The sequence below is a fragment of the Poeciliopsis prolifica genome, unplaced genomic scaffold (genome assembly GCF_027474105.1).
Source record: "Poeciliopsis prolifica strain line A6 unplaced genomic scaffold, Auburn_PproV2 SCAFFOLD045, whole genome shotgun sequence".
In the NCBI taxonomy this organism is placed as follows: Eukaryota; Metazoa; Chordata; class Actinopteri; order Cyprinodontiformes; family Poeciliidae; genus Poeciliopsis; species Poeciliopsis prolifica.
In genome coordinates, this window is record NW_026562420.1 from 107,709 (window position 1) to 135,420 (window position 27,712).

A 27,712-nucleotide genomic window follows, 5' to 3' on the forward strand; every position below is an offset into this window, starting at 1 on the left:
AGAAAAAAATCAACAGAAAAAATCTGAGGCGACGAATACTTTCCCACAGCACCACAAATGGTTTTGCTTTGTGTTTTTTTCTGAGCCGTTTTTTTCTTCTCGGTCTAATCCACTTTGACTTTGCGTATGTGTCAGTCAGGCTTTCTTGTTTTATAGTCTCCGTACGTTCAGATGCATCTTTCTTTGAGCTGCTAGTGCATTTCATCACGAGGGGGACTACTCGTGTGAAACCACAGTCAAATGACTGCGGTTGTAGGGGAGTTTGAGGTTAAACCCCGTCCTTGAGAAAAGCACTCTATTCTTGTGTGTGTTTGTGTGTGGGTGTGTGTGTGTGTGTGTGTGTGTGTGAGCGTGTGTGTGGGTGTGTGTGCGTGTGTGTGCGTGTGTGTGTGTGTTGCTATGGCAGTATTCTGCTGGGCTGAAAACGTTTATTTGAAGTACTAAATTTAAAATCCTCATTGAGCCAGTCATGTCAGCTCAGTTTGCACGCTGGAGTAGTTGAAGCATCCTGGGACCTCACCCCAATCTGACGTTTTGTTTTTGTTTTGGGTTTACAATCGGTTTACACATACATTTCTAACAAGTTCAATCTTTTTGTTTTCAAAGTGACCATGATTTTCTTCTGAAGCTTAATGAGTCACTTGTGGAATTCGGGAGAGAACCAAAATGGAGGAAATATATATATATTAAAAAAACACCAAACCCAAGGAGGTTTGCCTTCATATTGACACAGACACAGAGAAGCAAGTGAGTGAAAAGTGGGAAAGTAATAATTCAAGGAAGGGGGGCCATTCTGATAACAGGGTAAAGGGGGGCCACAGAAACTAAATTCTACACACAGACAGTTTTACGACTAAGTAGTATCTTAGGAAGTTCTCCTAGAAAGAATTAAGACCATCTGCAAAAACATGTTTGAGTTTAAAGCAAGGTTAGCTAAACATCTCTAGGAAATCTAACTAACCTTAGAAAGAAAAACAAACTAGCAAAACTACTAATGTAAGAACGATAACAAAACATATTAATTCTTACAGCATCTGGTTGGATCAGCTGCTTCCCTTTGAATCTTGGGGAACCTGTAGTTCCAAGGTTCCTTCTGCAGAGTTCCGAGCAAACCAGGGTCAAGGTGTGCTCCTTTCGGCCAGATTAGATACTCAATGTGCCAGCAGTAACTTGAATTTTTGGATCCAAAACTCCTCGAGTTTCAAACGCAGGAGTTTCTTCTCTCTGCCTGTAGGACTCTTTTGTCCTCAGGCGCAGGATGAGACCCTCTCCTAATGATGGGAGACAAAATGTTATCCTAGAGATGAGATTTTGAAAGACCCCATAACATTAGAGTATCCTTCCTGAAACCGGAGTGAACGCAGTGTATCGTTGAATCAATAGTTCTTTTAGAATCAGTTTTTCATTACTGGAGATCCAAGAAAATATAGTAACTAAAGTCACAGTTTTTGTTTTAGTTTTTTTGTTTTACCAATATGGGAATTTTATAAAATTGCTTTCTGAATACAGTGAAAGAGGAAGAGCAACACTTGAGATTATGACAAAGTGCACACGTAATAAATATACAAATGTATCAACATTTTACTTTAGTTTGAACAATTGATGCTTCTGGGACAATCCTTTAAAGGACTGCGAAGAAATTCTTTTTTATTTTGTTTGTTTTGGATCACAAGTGACATAAGATTAGAATTTCGAAAGAACTCCGACATCCGTTCACTTTCATTCTGTGTGAAGTGACCTTTGAATCAGAAGTGCAAAGTTTGACAACATTCATCGAAGGGCAACTGGACGAGTCCCAACGCCGTTTCCTTTGCTCCAATTTCAGGTACATAACAAAAGCTGAATAGACACAATAAAACAGGACTTTGTTACAGTATATTTAGGAAATTTATGGTAACATATACACAAGCAAGACATAGTACAGTAAATTCGGACCTGAAATGCTTCCTCATTAAATATGTGTTGGACCTGAATAAACAATAAATGTTTGAGTAAGATGGAAATGCAATTTGATTCCTGTACTTCTAAATCGACTCTTCAGGGGAATAAATATATTACTTAACTCCACTCAGTTGTCTCCCTTGATCCTCTTGTATATTCCTAGTAAATAAAAAAATCTTCTCAAATTAATTTCCTCCACCACCTCATTGCCCTTGTTCATTGTCTCCACCAGGTTCACTTTCCAATCAGCTAAAAGCTAACGATGTTAGCTGTCATGTTTGGAGCACCAGGGGAACAGCAGATCACCATAAGGAGGTGTCGGCTTCAATTACACACACACACACGCACGCACTCACGCACACACACACACACACACACAACTGAAACAGAGCGCGGAAGAAATACTCGATAAAAATGTAATGTTCAGTTTATTTCTACAATTACTATCTGTAGACAAGAAATAATAATATATCATTAAATTGAAATTTCAGATTAACCCATTATTGTAAAAGTAGGATTTACAAAAATCCTCAGTAGGATAAAAAAAAGAAAACAACTGTCATGTTTTACCTTTCAAATTTAAATTTAAATTTGAAGAGTTGTACATGAGGCAAGTTATTGCATATACTTGCATTTAGTTGTTTCAGCAGATGAACAGGATGCTGCCAGGCAACAGGAAGTGTAATGCATTGATGAACCAGACGTGTGGAGGCTCCAGATATTTTTACTACTTTTACTTTGGTATATCTTCGCAGGAGGAAGCGACACTTTTGAGGTGCTCCGTGAAAATACACCCACTCTGAATAACTCAAATCTGTTGTAGAATGTTGTATGAGCTTCACAGACTTAAGATCGGTCGCAACATTTGACTCATAAATGCCACAAAACAAAAAATGTCAACATTTTCTGATTTCCATGTCAGCATCGTCTAAAGATATGAAAAGAAATCCAGAAAAAAAAGCAGTGAAAAAAATAGACTAAATCAGTAACTGTGTTTCCATTAACCATTACTGTGCAGTTTGACATTTCTATAATAATTAAAAGATGTAATTTAAAACTGAGTAAATAAATAAAAATCTTCTTTTGTGGTTCATTATTTTATGCATACAGTTTTGTTTGATTAAGTGGTGTTCAAAAAAAAAAAACATTGGCTTTTCAATCTGGCATGACTTTAATTTTTTTTTTTTTAGTCTGTTAAATCTGCAGCGGATGAGGTGGTGTAAAGGTGCAGATAGACTTGCTCCTATTTAAATTTACGAAGGCAAAATCTCACCGGCATAAACACACAAGCCACTTGTAGCTGCATTAAGCCCGGCCAACTTCTCAGCAACACCTGCAGCGTTGGCACACCCACACACACACACACACACACACACACGCACACACACACACACACACACACACACACACACACACACACACACACACACGCACACAGCTTCACCATGGTTGGAGCATTCCTCGTGCCAACAACAAAGTCTGAATGTTTTGTAAAGCATCACTAAAGCTCTAAGCGCTGGCACTGACTGTCTGAATGGGACGAATCCACACGAAGCCAATGTGGCTAATCGGAACTGCGGCAGCTGTAAAACACCTGCTGCAGTTCAGATTGGAGAGAAGTGCAGCAACCCTTTGCCTCTTGTTGCTCAGCAGTGTTTCTCCTGCCTGGGTCTGACGGGGAGCCCGGCTAATTGCTGTTTATGGTTTGAAGCCCAGAGGAAGAGAAACTGAGACCAGAGATTCTGGGTGGTTTGCTGACGGCGCTTTGAGACGAATAAATCTCCCGTTAGTCGTTTGACAACTGCAAACAAAAACTATTTGTTCCTTTTGGGCACGAATAATTAGTTCGGTCAATGTTTACACAGTACAAAACGCTGTGTGAAGCAGGAGGCAGTGTAAATCGTTTTGTTGTAGAAAACGATTAAAATCGCCTTTTGTTCTTCAGAACTTATCATGGAAAACATTAGCAGACCTCTTGCTTTCTTTGAGGTTTCTGTGAAAAGTTTAACTTCTTGAATGGTGAGATTTACAAGCATGAATATCTGAAGCTCATTTGGGTCAATCAATTTGACTCGAATTCGCTTTTTTTTTTTTTTTTTGCCCACACTTGGGACCCACATCAGACTGTTTCCTCCGAACGACCCGATTCTGATCTTTCCAAGGAAGGAGTTGGAGGTTAGCGTTTATCATAAATAATGTCAGATGAAGATTTCTGTATTCGCATGAGACTGAAGAAACACCTGTGTGTCATGAGCCTCTCTCTCTATGTCACTTCAAGTCAATGCCGCTGCTTCATCTGCACACTGTCTCTCCAGCCAGTCTCCCACCATTTTATTTATTTTGATTTATTTAGATTTTTTCTTTTTTACTTGAGGGCTAGGTGTAGAAATCTCCACCAGTGCAGAACAAATCCGGCTGACATTTGCGATCTCGCGCGCCGTCCAAACCAAACACATCTCTGCGGTGTTTCAGGCCTTGCGGTGTCGGTGTGAAAACGGTTCGGGTCGCGTCCTTTAGTGACGGCACCGCAGCGATCTGCGGCGCTTCCACCAGCTCCTCAGATGGGCTTTGCTGGGTAAAGCTTTCTTCAGGACTCTGGGTCTTTAGGTGTGATTTTATTTATCATTGTGTTTTAGTTCTCTTTAGGTTATGCCCTCATGGTCAGTTCAGTTTTATTGTTTGAGGTTATTTAGTGTGATTAGAATCACCTTGCTGTTTTCCTGATCTGCAGCCTGTCATAGTGTTTCTTGTTAGGTTTATTCTTTAGTTACCTTAGGCTCTGTTTTCCTTGTATGCATTGAAAGTGTTATGCCACATGTGAATAAAAAAAGAAACGCGTTTCCTTCTGAATGAGTCGACTGATCCAATTTGTTCTTGCTTCCTGAAGGAGTCCAATAGTGAGGCCTCTGTACCGCGTTGCTCTCCTTTTACTCTCCTTCAGCAGAATGAAAACTGATTGAAAACTGATTAGATTGAAAACTGGCTGCAGAAAAAACAAAAAAAAAAAAAAAAACGTGTTTGTCAGCAGGTGGTAACTTCTTGAGGCGCTACATGTTTGACTGCGAAGCGGTTCTAGGATTTGACTCGACATCAGTTTCACAATGTCGGAATCGGTGGTGCTGCTTTTATTCGCACGAGTGCAAAGGAAGTTAGACAAAACTTACTCAGAAAAAAAAAAAGAAATCAGTAATGTTTAGGTTTTAAAGATGCGTCTGCCTTCGTCTCATTTCTGAACTCCTTCAAAGTTTGGTTTCCACACCAGACGACTCAGCGCTTTGTGGGATCCTCGCTCATTTGTCGGCTGGTTTTATAGCTGAGGCGCAACGAGCCAAAGGCTGAAGGAAATGTCAGAAAGTGGGGGGCCTACTTAAAGCTTTTCATCTAGGGCTGCCTACGCCATTATTAGACTGCCGTTTGCTTTTCGGCGCCCTGTGCTTGGATGTAAATACGCCTGACCAGGGAGGGCGGCGAGGGGCCGCTGACGTGATTCAGTCCTAACGAGTGTCTATCATATTCAATAAATACGTTTGGCTTATTTCGATTCTATCTTTAAGGCGATGCAAGTGAAAAATAATTTGGGATCGTAAAGAAAAGCAGTACCTTTGCGTTTGTGGTTTGTGTGTAGCTGTGCGGCGGTGAGGCTGCAGGCCATTAAGCCTCCAGCACGTCTACTAATGAGGATGTGTGTCGCATCAGAGCAGCCAACTGTTAGCCTCTGACTCTGTTGTTTTGATGGTGTAAGCTGTGTGGGTGTATCACTGTGTTTGACTTCTGTGGTCAATGCATTTCATGGTAACTGATACCTGCCACCAGGGGCGGCGCCAGGAATCTTGGGCCCCCTGACAAAAAATTAGACCCCTCCCCCCCGCACCTCTTCCCCCTCGCAGCTGCTGTTACAATTTCTTCAGTCTATCTGACTCATCAGAAGCGTCACAATTTTAAAGGCTTGCAACTTCCTTGCTTTCTTTGGTCCAATACTGATAACTAGCACAATATCTACTGCTCATGAATTTTACATCCAACAGTCCACATAGAGTTTGCAAGCAGGTTGCTTAAATGTTTTCTATAGATTTAGATAACTGAAATGTCTCTCCCCATGAGCAACAGTCAAAGGCAACATGCAAAATATACATGAAGCAACCCAGGCTTCTCAAAAAATGCTATGTAGTTGCATTTTATTCAAGCTGCAGAATAAAACTTTCATAACAAAGATGTTTTCTCCATATTTGTTAAAGCTGTCACCGTGTCGTGACAGTTTGTTATGAGACAGGTGATCTGTGAAAACATCAATCTCCTCCACATCTTTTCTGAGTTTCTATTGCTAGATAAGTAATGCAAAGCTCTGACCAAAACAACCAATCAGAACAAGGAGAAGGGTCTTAGTGCTGTCAATCATCCTCATTCACACACTGCTAAATGTGCTAATGATGGAGAAACAACTTATCATCACTGGAAAAATGTTTGTCTGCTATCACTGGTAGCTATGCTAACTAGACGAAGCATTCACAACAGGCTATGCTAGCTGCAGCATAGGGATGAGCAGCCATATGAGATTGTGATTGACAGCATTAAAACTCTCCTGCCACTGATTGGTTGCTTCTAGAGAGAACTGGGAGAAGGCAGAGGAAATAGATTTTTCACAGATTATCTCTCATGCCGTACTGTCACAACATAGTAATAGTTTTTACAAATGTGTGAAAAATAAGTTTATAAAGAAATTGGCATAGTGCAGCTTTAATTCCAATTAGTAGAGGACGGGTCAGGAGGGATGTGGGCTCAGGCTGCTGACTGACTCATCTGTTGTTAAGTGGTAAAAGGTACAAGTTAAATATATGAATATCTTGGTAATTTTTTCCCTTAATTCATTCAATGCTAGTGAAATGGAGGCAAACAGTGGTCTGTAGCTAAGCTAACTATGCTAAACAGTTGAAATCCTTTTGCCTGCCATCATGCCTAATTGGCTGTGAATATTATGTGTAATCAGGTCATTTGCTCTGTGAAAGCTTCAGTAGGGAGTATACGGTGTGACGTTATCTTTTTAGCACCAATGATGAGAGCTCACATCCAGCAGAGGCTGTGTTTTTATTTCTCTGCCTGTAAAGTAGTAATTTCTTCTCTTTTTTTTTCTTGAGCTGATATGAGTTATCACAATTTTTTTGTGGTGTGTCGTTGATTGACCTCTTTAATGCATTTCTGTTTATTTTCTTACACTCTGTGCTTTGAAAGTGTTTTCCCAGAGCGCTGTTTCTTGCTGATCCTCTTCTTTTTCCAATTCCGATTCCGATATCTGAGGTTTAGTATCGGGCGGTTCTGATCCGATGCAGAAATCCATGCTGAATGGACTAAAAAAGTATAATATCAATAAACAACAAATAGAATCAAATCTGACTTTTTGATACTTCTATGTACTTTCTGCTTTTTACAATAAAACAAGAATGTAATTTTCCTAAATTGGAAAATGTTTTTTTTTTTTTTTAACATACTGCAGCAACGTTGAATCCATGGTAGAAAATGACCTGCACTCTGCAGGACACAGAGAAGAGCACAGCAACGGTTCACTGGAAGAACATTATGTGCCACTGCTTATGCCTAGATATTGTAACCTAGCATAGTTTTGCCGTTTATTTCTCCCCATACATGGAACACAAAAGGAGATGTCTTTGTTCTTGCACAACGAGGGATGAACATTATTTAAGCAGCTCCTGTCCGTCCGTCCCAGTAGAACTAAAGCAAATATTCCAAATTGTAATTCAGTAACATGAAGCATGAGTTCACTGCCAGCTGTGTGGACCCAGACGTCCATAAGAAACAGTCATTAGTTTTCCAGGTCACAGGTCGCAGTCGTCCTGTGACTGTGAGACAGTCATCTTCTCTGCTTAGTCGTTTAAATTCATGTTTTTTTTTTTTTTTTTTATTGTCTTTTCAGAAATCTGCTGTCATTTGTTTAAAAATAACAAAGACCAGACAATATAATATCTTTCCATAACCTGAGGGTGATTGAAGTCGCGGTGCTTGAGTAGTTTCAGACGGATGAACGGAAGCTCTGGCCCATGGATTCAGTGTTTGGTTAACCTTCTGTTGAGGTTAATAACTCTGATGTTGGGTCTTTAATGTTATTCTGACAAAATGATTGCAGCCTGAATAATTCCAGAGGCTTCCTGTTTTATAATTATAAATTTCTAGTGGCTCAAGATCTTTGAAATTGTCTACTTTTGCTCTTCTTGGCATTTGCTTAAACCCACAGGAGGTAAATGATTTAAAAAGGAGAATTCACATTACACCGCCCCTTTAAATAATACCCATCACCACCCAGAGGGTCGAAAAATAACAACCATCCAAACTTTGTCATCGGCCTTTGCCATTGTGTGACATGTTACTGGAAGAAAACATTCTTAAATTGTATCTCAATGTACTCCAAATAACTTGTAGTTTACAGAAGGAAAATGATCATGCAAATTGAACTCGCAATGTTATGACAATTATTGAGTGTATGGCTGCTTAGAGTCGACATGACATGTGCTGCTGTAACGGTGGCAAACAATCAAACGAGATGTTGTCCGTCGTCACCTGGCAACGGTTGGTGACTACAAGTTGTGTCAAACTGCAACACAACTGGTAAATAATACACACAGAAAAAAAAACCCCACCAAACAGTGTTAATTTACCTCCACTATTCTATCAAAATGGCCACTTCAACAAAAAGCAAAGCTTGAAACCTTTAGTCAGCAAGCGCCACATTCTAAAAAAAAAAAAAAAAACCCAACAAAAATCAGCTTTACACATAAGACAGCCAAATGGACAATAAACAGGATGCATAGGCCGTGCATTTGGTCATAACGATCTACATTACGTCTCCATCGGGCATTTTGAGACAACTTTCATCGACTCCGACTGGTTGGCTGAAGGCCTTAAACAAATGGGGAGGGATGGAAAGTCGCAGCAGACCAGCTGGGATTTTTCTTTCTGTCATCTTGGTGTTAAATTTCCTTTGAAACATCCGTCTGAGGAGGACGGAGTTGTTGTTTTTTTTATTTCCAACAGAGCATGAGAACAGAAATCTGACAGCTGTTCAAAAACATAAAATAAACCTGCTTATGTGGCAGTAAATGGTTGCAGCTTCTGTACATGGATCCTGAGTGTGGCTCTCCAACCGCATCAATGAAAGCATTTATCCCAGTTTGTCTTTGGAGATTTCTCCTTTGTTTTGCTAATAGTTATGATTTCTTGACCTTGTACCTTTAGCATGTTATTAAAAAGCAACACCTTCCACAGTTTCTTGAGGAAATCTTTGACCGTCTCTAACGCTTTAAGTTTGTGGCGTCGCGCCCTCGCGGTCACACATTGTTAACAAAAATAACGGATGAATTTAGACTTCACTTGCTTCTTGTTTTGCAGCCGTTCTTTGAGCCTGACCACAATTTGCTTTGCCTTTAACAGGAAACTGATCATTCACAAACCCTCTGTGATCCTCTTGAGCAATTAGAAACTGGTCCGATCAGATTAAATGACTAAAACAACCAAAGTGTAAAGTTTGTCTTAACGCCGTTCCGACTCAGTGGCTTATAGTGTGTTCTTTTTCCACGTTTTGCTGCTGCTGCTCAGTATCTTCTCCACCTCTGTTCCTGTTCCGGCCGCTCGGAATCGATTCCATTCAACAATCTGAAAATCCTCTCAGCAGCCGAAGATTCTGACTGAACCACGAAACTCTCCATTCTGACTCTCTTATAACTCGCTTTTCTCCCTCTGGTCTCATTGGTGATCCTTTGCTTTTGATAACTTGAAGTCAGAACACCTAAAATATTGAATTTCTAACATATTTTTGAGTCAATATAAAATGGATCGTATTGTTTTCTGGGGAACTGGCGGGAATCATGTTGTTCTTTTGTACTCATTTGTGTGTTTGTGGTTCTATTTATCTTTGCCTTAAAAGTAGCTTACCATACTGTGTTAGTCATAGGAGAACATGATATGAAGGGAAGTTAAAATAACTACTAGTAATGACATTATGTACTTTGACGGTCTGGATACATTTAGGGGCTAGTGATCATTTTGACCTCAAAGCTGAGGTGTGACAAGCAGAACCGTGAAGTTCAAGCAACTTTTATTGACGCCACATTGTGATGGTCAAACCGGTCAGAGCATCTTCAAAACTGCTGTTCCTGATGCCACCTCTTCGAAATCATTTTTCTTACCCACGTTGTTGTCGTTTCTCATTTCTGGTTTTGTTTTTTCGGAGGTGTTTTCCCGTTGTCCACAAGAGCCGCCTCTAAAATAAAAGTTTTGTTTAAAAGCTCGCTCTCCGTCTCTCTCTCATCCCAGACTCTTAGGTTGCCATGAGTGAGGAGGAGGAGGGCCCCGGTGTTGCAGCATCAGCGTCCACGCAGTCAGCCGCCAGGACGGCACCGGCCGCAGCCAAAGGCAGAGATGGTGTCGTTTCGTCCTCGCCCCCCTGCAGGCCCTCTCCTCGCTACCGCGTCTGTCCCCAGGAAAAGGAGGCAGAAGAGGAAGAGAAGGGCATCATTCGGGAAGAGAGGCTCGAAGAAGAAGAAAAGGAGCTGAAGGTGGTGGAGGAGCGCGAGGACGACGGCGAGGATGATGGCGACGGCAGCAGCGACACCAGTGTGCTGGTCGTTCCCTATCCTGAGCTGGTGCCTGTGGTCTTCTTCTGTCTGAAGCAGACAACCTGCCCACGCAGCCTCTGCATCCGCATGGTCTGCAGTCCATATCCTTTAAACAGAGTGTGGGAAGTCTGAAAAAAAAATAAAATAAAAATCATCTTTCAGTATCTGTATTCATTAGGTTTTACTCAGTCAAAACTTATTCACTCTGTCCTCTTTAGTCAGTCCATTGAAGAGAATCACATTGCGCCTCTGTCAGCATAACTAGTGTTAAAATATCTGCCTTTTCTTTTCTATTTCAGACTTACTGGATGAAGAGAATTTTGGGGTTTAAAACATCATTTCTAAGTCTCAATGAGATTTAGGTATGTACTTTTCCAACAGGTTTGGTCGAAATTTCTCCCCTGTAGCTCTGACCGCCTGTTTTAGGAACCTTCAACCCAGCCTGGAGTCTCTTGCAGGTTTTCCTCCCCCTGTTTGGTTCCAAACTCCAGTTTCATGACATCCACAATTTTAACTTTAGCCAGATAATTTCTTCTCTGAAAGCGGCGTGGCAATTCCATCCAGACTTGACTTGAGGAAATGTTTCAGTGTTGTTTTTGCCCACTGTGAAATCAGCGTTTCGGCTGTTTTGCAGTTTTCTGGAAGCGTGCTCCAGGTCCGAGGAGCGTTGAAGCCGTTCAGCGTTTACATTAAACAGCCTGTTTGTAGTTTCAAATGCTTTGGGCATTGAGAGCACAAATGATTTACAAATAAAGTGCAATAAATGATACATTTTCAAAGTAGTGGGTAGAAGTATAGACATATATTTTTTTTTAAAAAGGGTGGAGTTATGACTTCTAACTATTTATAAGTATTGCAGCAAAATACCTCATTCTTTTACTGATTCTAGTGATTCTTTATGTAGTCAGAACATCATGATGTTCCCATATTAGTAAAACTTGAATACTCACTTCTGCAGGTCACTGCTGGAGGCGAATTGGATGCATTTTTTATTTATTTATTTATTTTTATTTAAGATCTAACACGTTCAGCCCTGCAGTTGTGCTGCTTTCACAAAACACAAACACAAAGCTGACGATGGCATCAGATGGCGTTTGCAAAGTGTTACATCATTTCATCTTGTGCGAGTGTTTTGTGTTCACTCCTGTTTCTTTGAATTACTCTCAGGTACTCGCCATTCGGAATTCACATCTTTATGGTTTTCTTTTTTATTATTATTGTTATTCAGATTTTTTATTTCTTTCACAGTTCCATAGTGTTTCCACAAACGGACTCATATCTTAGCTCTCTGCCTGTGCGAGTAATGACAGGTGTGTCAGATTACAGGACATGCAGAGCATGCAGCCCCCTCAGATCAGGCGCAGGGTGCTTATCAGGAGTCTTAAGAGCAATATTTACAGTGCAATAATGTGTGACTCACGGTGGGAGTTAATATATGGGCTATCAGCAGCAGCACAGTCAAGTGAAGAATGAGAGCAAGATACAGAAAGTCACTGAGGCAGGGAGAGAGAGCGAGAGAGAGAGATAGACAAATGGAAAAGGGAAACAGCGGAGAAAACGGGGGAGGAGGGATGAAGCCGGAGACAGAGGAGAAAAAACAAAATATGATGAGAAATGAAAGGCATTCTGATATGTAGGTTTGTTTCTTTCTCAAATAAACAATTGTGGGAATAAAATATTGGGCAATATTTCTGACAAAAACTGTATTATTTAAGGGAGGTGGTGATATTGTCATGTAATATGACAATATCATATTACATGACCAATGTGCATCCATTTCACTTGAGTTAAAATATGTGAGTTTGACAACTGAGGTGTCTACAAACTGTTAGATGACTTGATTTTTTTATGTAAAAAAAATAAAAGAAAATAGACCATGATAAATCAACTTGATAAATCAACATAATACTGACCCTTTTCAGGCGTATAATACCATTTTATAGCACAATCAATGTTCCCTTCAGTTGATACAAAAATGCTTTAAATATACAATATGACAAGTTAGAAAGTAAAACTTCTTTTAACACCATAAAATTGGGCCTCTGTCTCTTTAAAATCTCCTGCTCTTTCTCAAACTCAGGAAGTCATCACAACATGTCTCCTCTATTAACCCTTTAACAACATTTATGCCAGTTTCACTGAGAAGCAGCTCCTATAATGAGCTCAGCAGACGTGCAGCTCCACCAGGTGTTTGCTAATTGCTGCTGGCTAGTCTGAAGGAACCGAGTCGGGGGACAGACGGGGGAGGGCACTCTGTGAGGTGGAACCTCAGAAGCTTGGACGCTGCAGCTCCGAGGAGGAGCCGTGCCTTGAAGGCGGGGCTAGTTCCACCCAAAAAAGTCTGACACTTAACTTGAACTTTGTTGGAGCAGCTTTTAGTTTAATTTTACAATAACATCCAGTCTTCTTTGGCAGAAACCTTTCAACACATTCAACAATTCACCTGGTGATATTCTCCCTCTTTCTCCTCGTTCAGGATTCTTTAAATCTAATTTGACAATATCCGCAGCATTATTTCATGTGACGCCACAGAGTGTGTGGCAGATTTTACTTCACACCTGCCTTGGCCGCATGAAATGACAATCGAGAGGGGAAGCGTCAGAATTACTGGCCAGAGTTGTGCGCACATAAAAATGTTTTTCACTTTGGTTTCAAACGCTCACAGCGTGCTACACACATGAATAGACACATGAACTTTAATGGAAACAAAACAAAGGAGAAAAGGTGCGTAAGTGCAATTCCCCAGCCAATTTATTACATAAGGAAAAGAGAGAAACATGAGTAGATTGTTGCTGTGAAAATGCGCGTCTTCTGATCAGCAGCAGAGCAGGTGATTACTCAGGCTGTGAAGTGTTCATCAGAGAGACAGCCTGGGGGAAGAAACTGTCTGTTTCTATTACAGACAGCCCAAACGGCTGATGTCCAGGATGTGTGGGGTCTGCAGAGATGCTACGCCCCCCAACTCTAGACCTGTACAAGTCTAAGAAGGAGGTGAGCCATGATGATCCTTAATACCGATAAAAAACTGAGATAAGGTAGAGCTAAAACGAGCAATTTAAGTCAACGTCGCTTTTGGTACAAACTTGTGGAAATTGATTTTTAACACATTTTATGCCTGTGCTGGTAAGCCCAGTTATACTGGTTAGCTTTTGACATTTCTTTTTTTGTCTTTTACTCCATGAAGTCCTAAAAGGTCTTTTGCCTCGGTGAATTTGTCCTCATGCAGAGTGAGAACAATCTGCCGCACATGGACTCTGTGCCAATCTCACAACACTAAATATAATCAAAGAGGCTGAACGGGTGGAAACATGCGAGGTAGCGACTCTGTGCGAGTGCACACGGTTGCGCTAAAAAGTGCCTGTGTGTGTGTGTCCGTTTCACTTTCCCCCCAAATAAAAGGGCTTCTATTGACCAAGGCCACTTTCTCGCTTTGTGTGGTCGGACTGAGTGGCTGCGGAGAATTGATCTGCACAAAAAGTGTTCTTTCTGGCCAAATCCACTCCGGGGACTTCACTGCATGTGTGTCGTAATCTGAGTCGACGTGTCTGTGTGTGTTTTTTCTTTTCTTTGAAAAGTCAGAGAGTTTGCAAAATTTTAAGCTTTGATTTGAAATTCTGGGTGTCAGTTTAAAAAAGGGCAACACTGAAATAATGACCCTTAATAATACCCTTCACTCAAAGTAGTCCCGTTACAGCGGTGCTTACATTCAGTCAGAATATTATTGATATTTACTGTACGTTTTTGCTCTCTGCCACATCTGCAAATTCTATCAGCAACATGTCAATGTTTTAAATCTACATGATGCTTAAACCAGCAAAACTCTGATTGCAACTGTGCAAACTTTAAATGTTTTCCAGGCACATAGTCCTATTTTATAGCATAATCAAGTAAGTGTTATCTTCACGATATAAAAAAATTCTATACATGTCAAATATGACATGAAAGAAATTTGACTTCGTAATTTAACGCCTTGTTTCCTGCTCTTTCTGAAACTCTGCCTTCAGGAAGCCATCACAACATCGCTCCTTTGTTAGACCTTTAACAACGTTTTTACCGGTGTTGCACTGAGAAGTGGCTCCTATAATGAGCTCAGAAGATGTTTGCTAATTGTTGCTGGCTAGTCTGAAGGATTTGAGTGGGAGAGGGCTGCTCTGTGAGGCGGAAGCTTGACAAATTGCAGCTCTGAGGAGGAGCCAGGTGTTTTCCACAGCTGAGTGGTTGCCATCGGAGATTAAATGATTTCTCAAAATATGCATTAACAAATCAACGCAACACTCCTGGAATGGTCGTGTCAAATATGTGCATCAATAAATCAGACATTATTTTGCATATCAAACAGGTCTTGTGTGTCATGATGCATTTAAAATAGTAGTTTGAAATATTTGAAAGCCCAGCATTGATTGGAAGTTGTATTCCATTGGGAGTAAAGAGGAACCTGTGTCTAAATTCCACATTTTTCCTTCAGCCTTTACTGCAACAAGTGTATTTTCTCCTTACATCTAAAAATTCTAAAAGACATTCGGTCTTTCTGTTTAAGATCTTTTCCTTCAGGGCATTTGTACACACATCGAGCAGAACAAATGCGTTTATTTGGCCCATTTTGCCTGGAAATAAGTTTTCTGTTTTCATACACTACAGCACGTTCAGATGAAGGCGCAGCCCGCAGTGCCGCTATCTGTATGAAATTGTTGTTTGCTTGTGCCTAAAACTAATACTCCCATGCTGAATCATCCGCAGAGCCGCCTAAGAAATGAAATGTCAGACCTTGTACGTCATGGAGTATGTTTTTTTAAATTTTTTTTTTTTTTTTTTACTTTTTTCACCCTACATTGTACAACAAAGCCGTTTCCATCAGGGACTCTTGTCACTTTATCCATTTCTCTGTGACTCAGGCTGGGAGTCGGGTTGAGCTCGTCGCCTCCACGTATTAAGCAGCTCTCAGGCAAAGACACAGTCCACTTCACTCTGATAGGGAAGGATCCCGAGAAAGAAGCAGGACCGAAAAAAAAAAAAAGCTGCTCTCCGTGTCTTAATCTCTACTTATGAATGTAGGGAAGGAAGGGAAGGAGGGAGAGAAAGACGAGTTCATGCAGTCAAAAGAGATTCGGCTCCAAAGCGAGTCTGATAGGAAGGGAAGGGCAGATTAATAGTTTTCAATTTGCTTTTATTTGCCTCTGGACTAACACATGCGGCCTTCTCCGCCTCCAGCGTCGCCGCACTCCATCGCTCAAGAAATCTCATGTTTGTAAATGTCTGCTGATTTACAGAAAACTCGTGCGGCAACGCTGCGCATTGTCTACTCGAATGTTTCCCAAAGCTGCATTTTTCATTTAAATTCTTAAGTTCCATACACACGGCATCAAAAATGTAGCTCAAGCGCATCAGTGAGCTTATCTTTTGTTTTTTCTGGGCTGAATGATATAGATGCGCTTGTTTTTGGCTGATACTTCTCCAATTGTTATCTGATCATAGCAATAATAATGTTGGATTTATGGCTGTGCTTCTAGTAACGGGGTCATGTGACGTGATGTCGATCTGCTGAATGGTTTCGTAATTAGCAGATGTTTAATGGGCAGTGATATGTCCTTGTGGACGAGTTGGCCATTGAAATGAATGGGATCCGTGTGGATGAGCGGTCATAACCACAGCAGAATCTTGTGTGATCATTTTTGTTTTGTCTTCTTTTTATGTTTTGGGCTGTTTCTCATCGGAATATTAAACTGAGGGAACATTCTTGCATATTTTGAAGCCTTTTGTGCTCTTATTTTGTATTTTTTTTTGCGGTGTGAAAAGAAGCTGAACCGTCTAAAAATGCTACAAGCTAACAAACCCACCAACTGATTTGGAGCAAAGAAAACAAAAAATTTCTCACGTGAAACTTTGTAGTAATACCTGCAGGCTTCCTGTTACCTGTTGAAAGTCTCGCTCTCTCTCACTCTTTCGCAGCCTTAAGGAATCCCAGACAGATTTGCAGATGTGCAGTTTAGTTTCAGATCTCTTTCCCTCCGCAGAGCCAGTAAACTTGAGGAATCCACCGATACTGAAAATAACCAACTTTAAGTCTTTTCTTCCTGTAAGTAACGTCGCGCAAACTGAAGACCACCATCGTCAGCATGAGTTTCTGATTTGCTGGTCACAAATTAGGGGCAATTGACCAGAAATGTTGTCTGATTTCTCTCACCAGCTAATTTTCTAGCACTGCCTTATTTCAGACGTTTCACTTTTGCATGAGGTTCACAAAATCACCGTGGCTGAATCTCTTATGACTATATTTCATGTAGCTATTTATGTTACGTGTGATTTTAATTTCTTACTTAATGGAATGGCTGCTAATTGCAAAATTCCATTTTTTAATTAAGGTTTTTTTTTAATTTTTTTTGGACATTAGCAGAACACAGACAAAAGGTTACTGCTCCTGCTGCAGCTGCTGATGGTGCTGCAGGGCTGCACTGTATTGATCTTAAGACTGCAGACATTAAAAAGTCCCAGGGAGAAATCAGAGCTGATTAAACGAGCGCTCTGAAGAACATTATGAAATAACTTCAATTGCTTCTGTGTCTTACCAAGTAAGCCCTATTGGCATCTGACTGGTTAACCTACGCAGAAGCTCAGCCGCAGACTGATTTAAAGATCAGAACGGCTCACAGGGGCAACATGACGTTTTTAGATTGAAGCTTCGAACGCTTTGGGCCGAGCCTTTCCTTTCTCCGACAGCAACTCTGTTCTGTTTGGATCCTTGTGTCCAGCAGTGAAGACCCAGTTGTCCTTATTATTAATTTATTTGTGTGTGTGTGTGTGCGTGTGTGTGTGTGTGGGGTGTGTGTGTGTGTGTGTGTGTGTGTGTGTGTGTGTGTGTGTGTGCGTGTGTGCGTGCGTGTGTGTGTGTGTGTGTGTGTGTGTGGGTGTGTGTGTGTGTGTGTGTGTGTGTGTGTGGTGCTAAAAAACATATAAAAAAATAGTTTTTTACATATAGTGTTTCCTCTGAATTGAGTTGCACAGTGGCACATTTGGTAGCACTGTTGCCTTGCAGCGAGAAGGTCCTGGGTTCGATTCCCGGTCAGGACTCTTTCTGCATGGAGTTTGCATGTTCTCCCTGTGGAACTCCCAATCCCAATCAGGATAAGAGTGAACAGATGATGGATGAATTGAGTCAGTCAGAATAGTTGTCTCTTCACCTGAGTGTCACTCAGGTGGAGCACCTGAAAGGTTTTTGTCAAAAGGTGGCTCTTCTTTGCAGTCAAATCTATTCATCAGGACAAAGCATTTTTGTTGTCTTAATGCCCCGCAGCGTCCCGCTTGCTTAATCTCTGCCCTCTTCACTTTGACGTGTTTACCAGTGAATAGACTGGTGTGATTCTGACGGGGACGAGACACCCGCCAGGAAAACCCAGCGCTGACGCGTGAAAAGAGGAATGACCGTGAATGAGATTATAGTCTCACTTTTTTTTATTTTATTTTGTTTGCCATTGCTTTACATCATGAGGATTAGTGCAACCTCGGCTTGTAAATGCTCTGTAGGTTTATGTTTTCCTTTTTATCGGCAACGCATGTTAAAATGCCTTCTGTTGTTGTTATTTTACCACATCTCAGCAAAAAAGAAAAAGAAAAAGAGGAGATAAAAGGAACCGGAGCGCGCCTACTAAACTCCCTGGGCTTCAAGATAACGACGTTCATCGGTGTTTGCTGTAAGTCGGTCCTTTGAAGACTGAATGAAGTGAGGTGACAGGAGGTACGGAGAAAACAAGAATGGAGAGCGTAAACGATCTGCTTATTATGCACAAGAGCAATTTGTACATTAAACTTATTTGCATGTTGGAATTTTTTTTTTTCTTAAATGAACCTAAAAAGTTGAGCTTTTGTCATAGAAGTTGAGCCCAAACGTGAGCAGATGGAGCTGCGTGTGTCAGGATCCCGGCTTGTTTTGGTTTTTCTGCATTTGCTCGACTGTGATCTAGCTTAGATGTGTGTTTCACTTTCGATCAGAATTTACTGAGTTATTTATCTACTCATTATTTATGTTCTACTGGTTTGTCTGTCCCACTTCTCTTCCTCAGTCTGCCATGCACTCTTCCCTCACAGCTGCGCCCTGTTTGGAGTTAACGCCGGCTGTTTGTCTAATAACCAGGCTTCCCAGCATTTAGCCGCCTCTCCTCACTGGTTTCTTGCGTTAACTAAATGTTCCCAGACTCCCTGAGATTTCCTTATTTTTCCGAGTTCCTTTTTTAATTGCTGCTTTGCTAAAATATTTGATCACCTACTCACTGCTATTCACCTTGGATCCAACCACCTCCAAAAATCATGATGACTTAACCAGTTGGGTGGGAAAAGAAAGATAAATCCACTGCGATAAGAAGTAGGAATAAAATTAAATGGCTAATATTTTTGTTTTAGTTTGTGTTGCTGAAAAAAATCCCAGTGAGTATTATGGAAGTTTGAAGTAGGTTTCCTTCTGATTTTACCAAAATGTCTGTTCTGGTTGGAGGTACCGTTTTGGAGTGGCCCAGCGCCAGTCCTTCACTTGAACCAGACGATTTGCAGACAGAAAAAAGTTACTATGGAAGGTAACTTAGAAATAAAACTCCTTCAGAGGTATCAATAATTGGGGGCTGGGATGAAAGCAGACATTTTTTTTATTTCAATTACTGTGTGGCAGCATTGAGCCACAGTATATTAAAAACCTATTTGGCGCCGTCTTGTCACAATGAAAGCTGGAACTGAAACAATAAATAGTCCAAGCATTTTAAATGAATATAAGTAGACTAAGTGAATTAACCATTTATGAAATTCATGAGGCTTCCCACAAAGACTGGATTTAATCATGTCAATATTTACGTCAGTTGACATGACTCATGCAAACATTTTCTGGCAGGCAAAAAAAAAGAAGAAAAGAAATAAGCTAAAGTTACTATCTTGGAGCAGTCAACTCATGCAGAGATATTGACCCCAGAGCTTTAATTCAGAACTCTTACTTGCATGTTGATCCACTTTGCATTAACTTTCTCTGCTCCACACAGCTTTGTGCAGCTGGAGCCGCCCCGTTGCTACTTTGCCGTCCCGCTGCTTGCTGCCAATACGCATTACTGTCATCGTGGCATCGCCCACCGGGCCTGCAGGTGCTGAAATAACACACTGCATCCTGTGGAGAGATGGCTGAGGAGTGTCTGTGCGTGTGTATGCGTGAGTAGGTGAGAGGTCATCCTGAATGTGCCCAACCAGTCGGTCCACAGTGACTGGAACTGAATGAAATGAAATGTGACTTTTAAACAGTAAAGTATAAGAGGGAATCCTCATCAGATTCCTCTTAGCCTTTACGCACAGCACACTTTTAACAAACGCTTTGCACATCTTGGTAATATAAGCAGGAGTGTACGGAGCTGAGGCAACCAAAGAGCGGAGCCAAAAAACAGAATTCAAGAGTTGTAACAAATTTCTCTTTGTTTCTTATAATGAGAGATGATTCGGGCTTCTGTCTCCCTCTGTGCATCAGCCGGCACACATTTCTGAACTGTTCTGTGCAGAAACAGAGGAACTGAATTGTATGCGGTGTGTAAACATGGTGTAATCTACTGGAAGAGTTTAAAGGGGCAGCATTAAGTATTATATTGCACGATCAACCAACTACCTTACCTTCTGTTGTTATAAAAATGTGATACATCTCAGATATGACTGAAAAGAAAGTTGACCTCATAATTTAATAGAAAATATGTATGGGGTTTGAATCCAGGGGGGAGAGCTGCTCTATAAGCCAAAACTGCGTCTTGAAGGCGGAGCTCGGTCGAGCCAGGTGTTTTACACAGCTGAATGGTTGCCACAGGAGATTAAAAGATTTCTCAAACATGCATCATAGTATCAAAACATCACTCCAGCTATGATATAATGACATTATGACATGATGAAAAGCTCAGAAACTTTACATAATACTGTCCCTTTTAAAGAAATCACATGCAAGATGAGCTTTTTCAATGTGTCATACTCTGTTCATGTATGAACATTTTTAGATGATATATTTATGGGCCAGCAGATAAATGAAGACATTCCCCAAAATTTGGCAAATGGCAGTCATTAGTCTGTCATTAACACTCGCCTCCAGTGATTGCTGCCTGCGCTGCACTATCTTGGGAGCAGCTGAGCGGCGTGTGTTGACGTGTCGCTGCGCGTGTCCGTGGGACAGCGTACGACGGTGTTTTTCTGACACAAGCAACTCAATTTAGGAACGCTCTCGTTGCCACTGAAAGTGATCCTCGTCCCTAAGGATACAACACGTTGCTCCTCTCATCAAGATAATGAATATTAATGTCACCTTTTTCAGGTCACACTACAGTGGCGGCAGACAACAGGAAACATTTTTAGTACGCATTGTGACAAACGAGGGTTTGTTCTTCCCCGTTTATCTTTTCCCCTTTTCCCCCCACAATTTATGTACTGCTATAAATAAGTAAAATGACACTTAAAACACTTTTGCACTAATCTCTACTTTCAAATAATATTTTAGGAGCTTGTTGACTGTCCACTGGGTCTATTTTCTTTTAAATGTTGACAAGTGAATGCAATGAACCTTTTAAGAATCTGATTCCAAATGGCAAAATCAGCTAAATATTTTGTGGCTGCAATTCGATTTAATATAGTAATTAAATCCCCAAAAAATATTTTATGTTTTCTTTATTGCTCTGATTATCAAAAATACTCCTGACATTTCCCCTCTGCTATTATTTTATTTATTAAAATAAATCTGAGCAATAGATTAAATAGCAAAAATTTTGTACCTTAATAAAAGTTCACATGCTTTATTGTCCACTAGATCCCCATAAAATGTAACATTCTTGGCATTGTTTTAAAAATCCTCAAATTACATCAAACACATATGCATTGTGAAGTGCAGAATTCAGAGACTGAAGTCCAGACAAAAGTCAGGGAGCAAAAATAATCTTTAATAAAAATACACTGCATTAGGCGAAAATCATTCTGCTCTAACGAACTCAGAGTTGCATAGTTGCTTTATTTACCTCTCTCTGCTAACAGAGGCGGAGACTCAATCTTCTAAGACCAAACAGAAGAAACAAAGGAAAACAGATGGAACAGTTCAACCTTGTACACTCATTCACTATCATGTCTACAGGATGCACAATCTAAATACTCCATCTCATGCAGGGAAGGCCACGGGAAAAACAGTAAGTTCCCAGGTAACCTGTCTGGGAAACTTCAACAACTTGTTCAATTAGTTTGCACACCCTCTCTGCAGCTGCACGAAAAAAAATCTTGACTATGCTACACTGTAAAATTCAAATAAAAGATTTTCTCTTTAAAGAAAAATCTACTTCACAGCATCTATAAAATCCAATACATATCAAACATTTATTCATAGCATCTATGCACGCACGCAAATTCACGTGCACTCGTACCGACAAAACGAGAAGCTGCAGTTAAGTGAGGGATTATTCCTGAATGTTATTCTATAAAGAAAAACATGAAGATGAATAAATCGAATAAATAAAATGGAATCCAGCAGAGACTTATTCCCACTTTTGTGTTGTGCTGACAAGATGAAAATGTCCTCATGTGAAAAAATACTCAGAATTTGGGTCCGGCGCCGTCTCGGCGGTTTTCCTTATCTCGCGCCGCGGCGTCTTCTCTCTACTGGAGGGAATTTGTCTGAGAACGGCGTTTGCGAGGTGGTGGTCGCTGTGTGCACTTCCACGTTGCTTCCAGTTGCAAGATAATTTCAGGGAAGAAAGAGAAATCCTGCCTCACCGAGTTGATGAGGTCAAAGAGAAAATCTGGACTTTATCCTTATTTTATAAAAAGCGGACAGTGAGAGAGAAACTGACAAGCACAGACAAACAAAACAGATTGTAAAGTGGGAAGCGAAACTGATATAATACCAGATGGTGAGAGCTGGAAGATTTGCTAAGCTTGCTCATCTTTTAATAAAAGCAGAATGCTGCTTCCAATCAAAGGCTCTCTTATTTTTTCAATTTCCTCTCACCACAACTGAGACACAGAGGTACAGCTGTTAGTAAACCAGCAGAGTCCATTTAATGTGTCCCACCAATCTTCACAGGTCCGACTGTGTTCTGACTCTCCTCAAATGAAAGAAGGTGAGTAATTGCCAAATTAAGTAAAGCTATTGGTTTTTAGTGTCTGTTTCATAGACACTGTTGTACATTTCTCTGAAAGCAGGAATAAATATGTCATTACAGGCGCACCGGTTGATTGCTAATTGCCAATCTTTCAACAAAAAAAAAAAACCTGACTTGCCGATATTGATTTTGCCCAATACCAATTTTTTTATTTTATTTTATTTTTTTTGTCTGAAATGTTGCTGAATGTAGACTGTTGTTCACTGCCAATGTGCAGACATAATGCTGTGGACACGTCAAGTCAGTCAGACTCTCTCACAGCACAGCAAAAGAAGACGGTGCAGCTCTTTTAGTGCACTGATCTCCCAAAATTAAGTAAATCTGGGGCAATTTATCAGTGCACCCGACATTGAGAAAATAATCGCAATACTGAGGTAAAAAAAAAAAAAAAAAAATCACAGTCAGAATATTTTCCAAAATCTGTCAGCCATTAATTAGAGTCTGAGAACTAAGTTTGAAAAAATAGGACCACAAAAATTAAATGTAGTGATCTGGAAACTCTGGAGGAATAACGACCATAAGGATTAAACAAAACCACAAGTCTCATTCATTTTATAACCTATTACATATGAGAACAAAAAAAAATTGCCGCGGTTTCCATTACAAATGTGCGCAAAACTTTGTCAGTATATCACTAATGTAAAAACACATAATTTCAAAAATTTTCTTGCTAAAGAAAAACTGCAGTTTTTCTAAAACTGCTCTGCATAAACATCTGAATTATACTGAAATATGAACATATATTTCTACATAGTGATGCACAATTTTATTTAATTCCTTTAGTCTTTTATAACAAGTTGAATTGATGGCATCAAAATGACTCAAATACTGAGCAGGATGTCTGTGTAATAAGATTATTGCTCTTGTTTCGTTCACTGAAACTTACACTAAAAGTACCCCCCCCACCCACCCACACACACACACACACATACACACAGACATCCACACACAGGCATAGAAGCACAGCCCAGTTCACACGTCTGCCTGGGATGTGATTCTCTCACATTGTTTAATGCTGGATTTCCCATTTTGAACATCCTGCTCACCATTTGATGCTCAAAACCTGGAAACATACAAACATTTATCAAAGGTTTATAGCATGTCTCTAATGCACACCTTCCTAATCATTGGTCTGGTTACCTCGTTTTCCTTTCTCCGTGGACTTTTGGAAATCTTGCCGACGGGGGGAAAAAAATGAGACGTTAGACTCCAATTTATTTATTTTTTTCAGATAATCATCAGGGTCACAGCAAGACTCCTCGCTGGTGCTGAAGGAGGGCATGCAAGACTAATGCTAACACAACAAAGGATCCTTTAATATTTTCAGGAGCGCTGGTTGCCACAGCAACAGGGCAGAGATTGTCTTGATGAATTTTACTGTACGGCAGCTGTGCGCCGGCCACCTGGGAAAGAAACGGAGAGGAAGCCCGATTTAGACGGAAGCCTCATTGATTTGGCGAGGTAGAGAGTTGGCATGCGCCTAATGTTTCTTATGTCTAACACTCAAGATTTATCTATTGATCAAAAAGGTGCAATTTTCAAAGACCCTTAAAAACCCACATGTGCCTTTCTGAAACCACTGACTTAATTAGTAGCCGGTCAAGTTTGGCATTTGTTGTATCCATTTGGACAGCTTAGAGTCTTGGATGAATGAAACTCATCTATATGAAAGGCTGGTATTTAAAACATTGACATAACAAAAATAAATACAATTAAATGTCTATAATGTCCAGTTGAAGCTACAGTGATGACGGTAGAAATGAAGAACACTCCCTTTTGATTCTAGGCTTTACATACTGAGACATATCAAGAATGGTCATTAGTTTTATTTACAGCTCTGGAAGAAATTAAGAGACTGTTTAAAATGATCCCTTCTGAGGCAGAAATCGATGTGTTGCTGAGTGAGGTGGAAAAAAAAATACAACTTTTGGTTGCCACAGCAGTAGAGTGTGTGTGTGTGTGTGTGTGGGGCAGGGGGGAGGGGGTAAATAAAAAGAACAGATTCTCCACTGGCATTGTAGGATAATGATGTCACACTCTGGAGTTGAGACTGTTGGTAAAGCAAACCTCTGCATTCCTGGTACTTTGTTTCACATTGAATTCAGATTGTTCACACCTAGTTTACTTCACCTGATTTCTGGAGCCTCTGGACATTTGGGAAAAAAGTTGAAGTCACCACTCATGTAAGAAGTAATTCAAATTAAATTTTTAATAACTAAAAAAGTTGCCAAACAACTTTTAAAAAAACACGTACTGTGTTTGCATCTCTTTGCTTTTTCCTAATTTTCCCAGCACAGAAACGCTGTCCTTTATTACATACTGAATTCTCCAGACTGGAGAGTGCACCTCACTATAAGCCGCACCCATAAAGTGTAAAAATTCAAACCAAGGACAATAATCGTCCTAAAAAGTTGAACTTATAAATCGGTTTATCAGACTGAACTTCTACAATGCTTTTCCAGATATTTTGACCACTCAAAGCGTTTTACACTAGAGTCACATTCACCCATTTCAGACTCATATTTATACACTGATATGTAGGTCAGTGGTCAATGAGGGGTTAAGAAAAATGGCCACATCTTCATTGACGTGCAACAGGAGGAAGCTGGAATCAAACCTTCAACCCTCCATCTGCTTGGCCTCCACTCGCCCCGAAGGAGGCTTTATTCACTCCAATATATTTGCACTCAGCGTGTCCCACTGTTGCATTATTAAACAGCGCTCCATTCAGAACTGAACGGCTGCTGTAAATTGACATTAGGGACAAATTTTTATTCCACATGCAGAGACGTGATGCTGAAATGTTCATGTGGGAAATGAAGCAGCGTTTGTGTGAACCCCTTTTGTCAGTCGACAGGTTGCCAAAGAAACGTGAGGCAGTTTGCGTTTGTTTGGAAACAGCAAAAAATTGCAGAGGAGAGACGAGAGAGAGAAAGGCAGAGGCGATGGGGAAAGGGTTAGGAAACGTAACGCCATGCAGTGAGGTGTTCGGAGTTTATCCAGCATCTGCTGTCGCAGGCTTTCAGCTTCCCATCTCTTTGCGGCGTTTTGTGACGGTCCACCATTTGCTGCTGAGTTATGGAGCTTTTCAGTCTTTTTTTTTTTTTTTAGACAGGTCTGTGATGTTCTCCCTGAATATTTTTCCAAGAGTTTTCAATCACACTTCTTTATTGTGAGTTATTCCCAATTAAATTATGATACAAGCTGATCTCAAAAACTTTACTGAAAATGGCTAGACAGAGTGTGATTGTCAAGTAGTGTTTTACTGATGTTGCTGCCAATTTGCTGGCTTTGATTTTTGATCACTTGCTTTTCATATAAGCATGTAAACAAGCCATCTTACACCCACACATTTACATAATTTGAAGTGTCTGTCATGACCCACTGCAGGAATGTCCAAAATTGTGTGCAGCCCTTGTCCACAATTCAACAGTAGCAGAGATTTATTTCACCAGCCTGTTGATCAAGATGTGCTTTAAACAAACTAAAGTGAATTTTTCACAAATAAAACAAGTGATTCAAATATTCGAAAAATAAGCAAAAATTTAAAAAATGAATAGAACCCCGGACTTATAATACATCCAGAATGATTTTCAGGTTCTTTGTATAAACATCCGTTCATCAGATTAGGATTTTGTGTATTTAGACTATAAACTGAGAGCGGCAGAGATACCAGCGGCTCACATATATATGTTTCCAGTTTAAAAAACAAACAAAAAACAACTTTGTAGGTGCGGCCTATAGTAAGGTGCGGTTATAGTCTAGAAAATACGATATGTAAAACCATTTTCAAGTGACATCAGAATATAAAACAACATGTGCTGGAAAAAGAAATACAGTCATTTGCAAACACTTCTTTAAAGGTGTTTTGCAAATAACAAACACTCTGCAAACGTCAATGTTATGGAATATGGATGTTTAAGAAATGCTTAAAACATAAAGTGAGCTATGTGAAACTATTTTGGAGGTAATCTCCCTCCTCTGTGCTTTAAAATCCCCTATTGGAGAGTTGATGAGCGGTGTGAACGTTACAGAAAAAAAAAGTCTATAAATAAAAAATAGATGGAGCCTTCTCCAAGGTACCCACACTAATTGAATCATTTTTCAGAAGAACCAGGAGACGGACTGACACAGAGTTAATGGTTGCGTTTGCATTGCTAGCGTTTCCCCAGGAGCGACCTGGAAGTCTGCGCCACTTTAGCAACACTTGGACTGTGTTTGTGTAGACTTCACTTGCGGTAGGATAATAGCCTCCAGCTAATCCTCATAGCCTTAAGGCTGTCATACTTACTTAGAAGAGAGAAATAAGAAAAAGCTGACCCAAAGTATTTTTTTCCCTTCAGCCTCGCTTCCCATTATAATAAGTATTTTTCCTTGAAAGGCTTTGCAGTTTAGAAAAACTCCTCCATCCTTGAAAGTAGCGAAAACAAAAAAAAAAACAGTGTCAGGTTTGTTTTTGTGTGAATGTTGTCAAATGTCGGTTGCAAAGATGATGATCAGCATTTAATTGTAGGCGAGTTGTTTCAGCGTATTTTGTTTTTGAATATTCAGTATCATATGGGAAAAAAAAACCTAAATAGTTATTAGTGCTAAAACAAATAAAACAACAGCGACAAAGCAATGAATACAACACCAAACCCTTAAAACTCATTTTCATTGAAACTTCAACATGTTCATGAATTCAGAATGTGTCAAAGAAAATGACAGATGTTAGCTGTCATAGTAAAACGTACAGTAGGTCCATAAAACTATAATGGCTTTTCATTCAAGACAATGGCATTTTTAAAAAAGTTTACTATCATGTTTAATGGCTTGGTGGACACACAGACAATGAGTGTGAGTTAGTTAACACACATTTGTTTAGTTGACACAGTTATTTTGGCACACAATCGCTGTAAACATGTCAAACTTATTTTGAAAGATAGATGTTTAATAAAAGTTTTTACAACCCGTGTGCGTGTGTGTGGGTGTGTGTGTGTGGGGCGGGGGGGGTGCTTGTGGGCGTGTGTGTGT

At 40.2% G+C, this 27,712-nt stretch overlaps 1 protein-coding gene across 1 annotated transcript in view; it reads left to right on the top strand.

The window, feature by feature from the left end:
- Positions 1-27,712, top strand: part of LOC129376904 (voltage-dependent T-type calcium channel subunit alpha-1I-like) — a 169,346-nt gene that overhangs the window by 34,501 nt on the left and 107,133 nt on the right. Inside the window, exon 2 of the mRNA XM_055056561.1 lies at positions 10,261-10,663. Within this exon, the coding sequence (XP_054912536.1) occupies positions 10,275-10,663 (389 nt within the window). The 5' untranslated portion in view covers positions 10,261-10,274. The remainder of the gene's footprint in view (positions 1-10,260; positions 10,664-27,712) is intronic.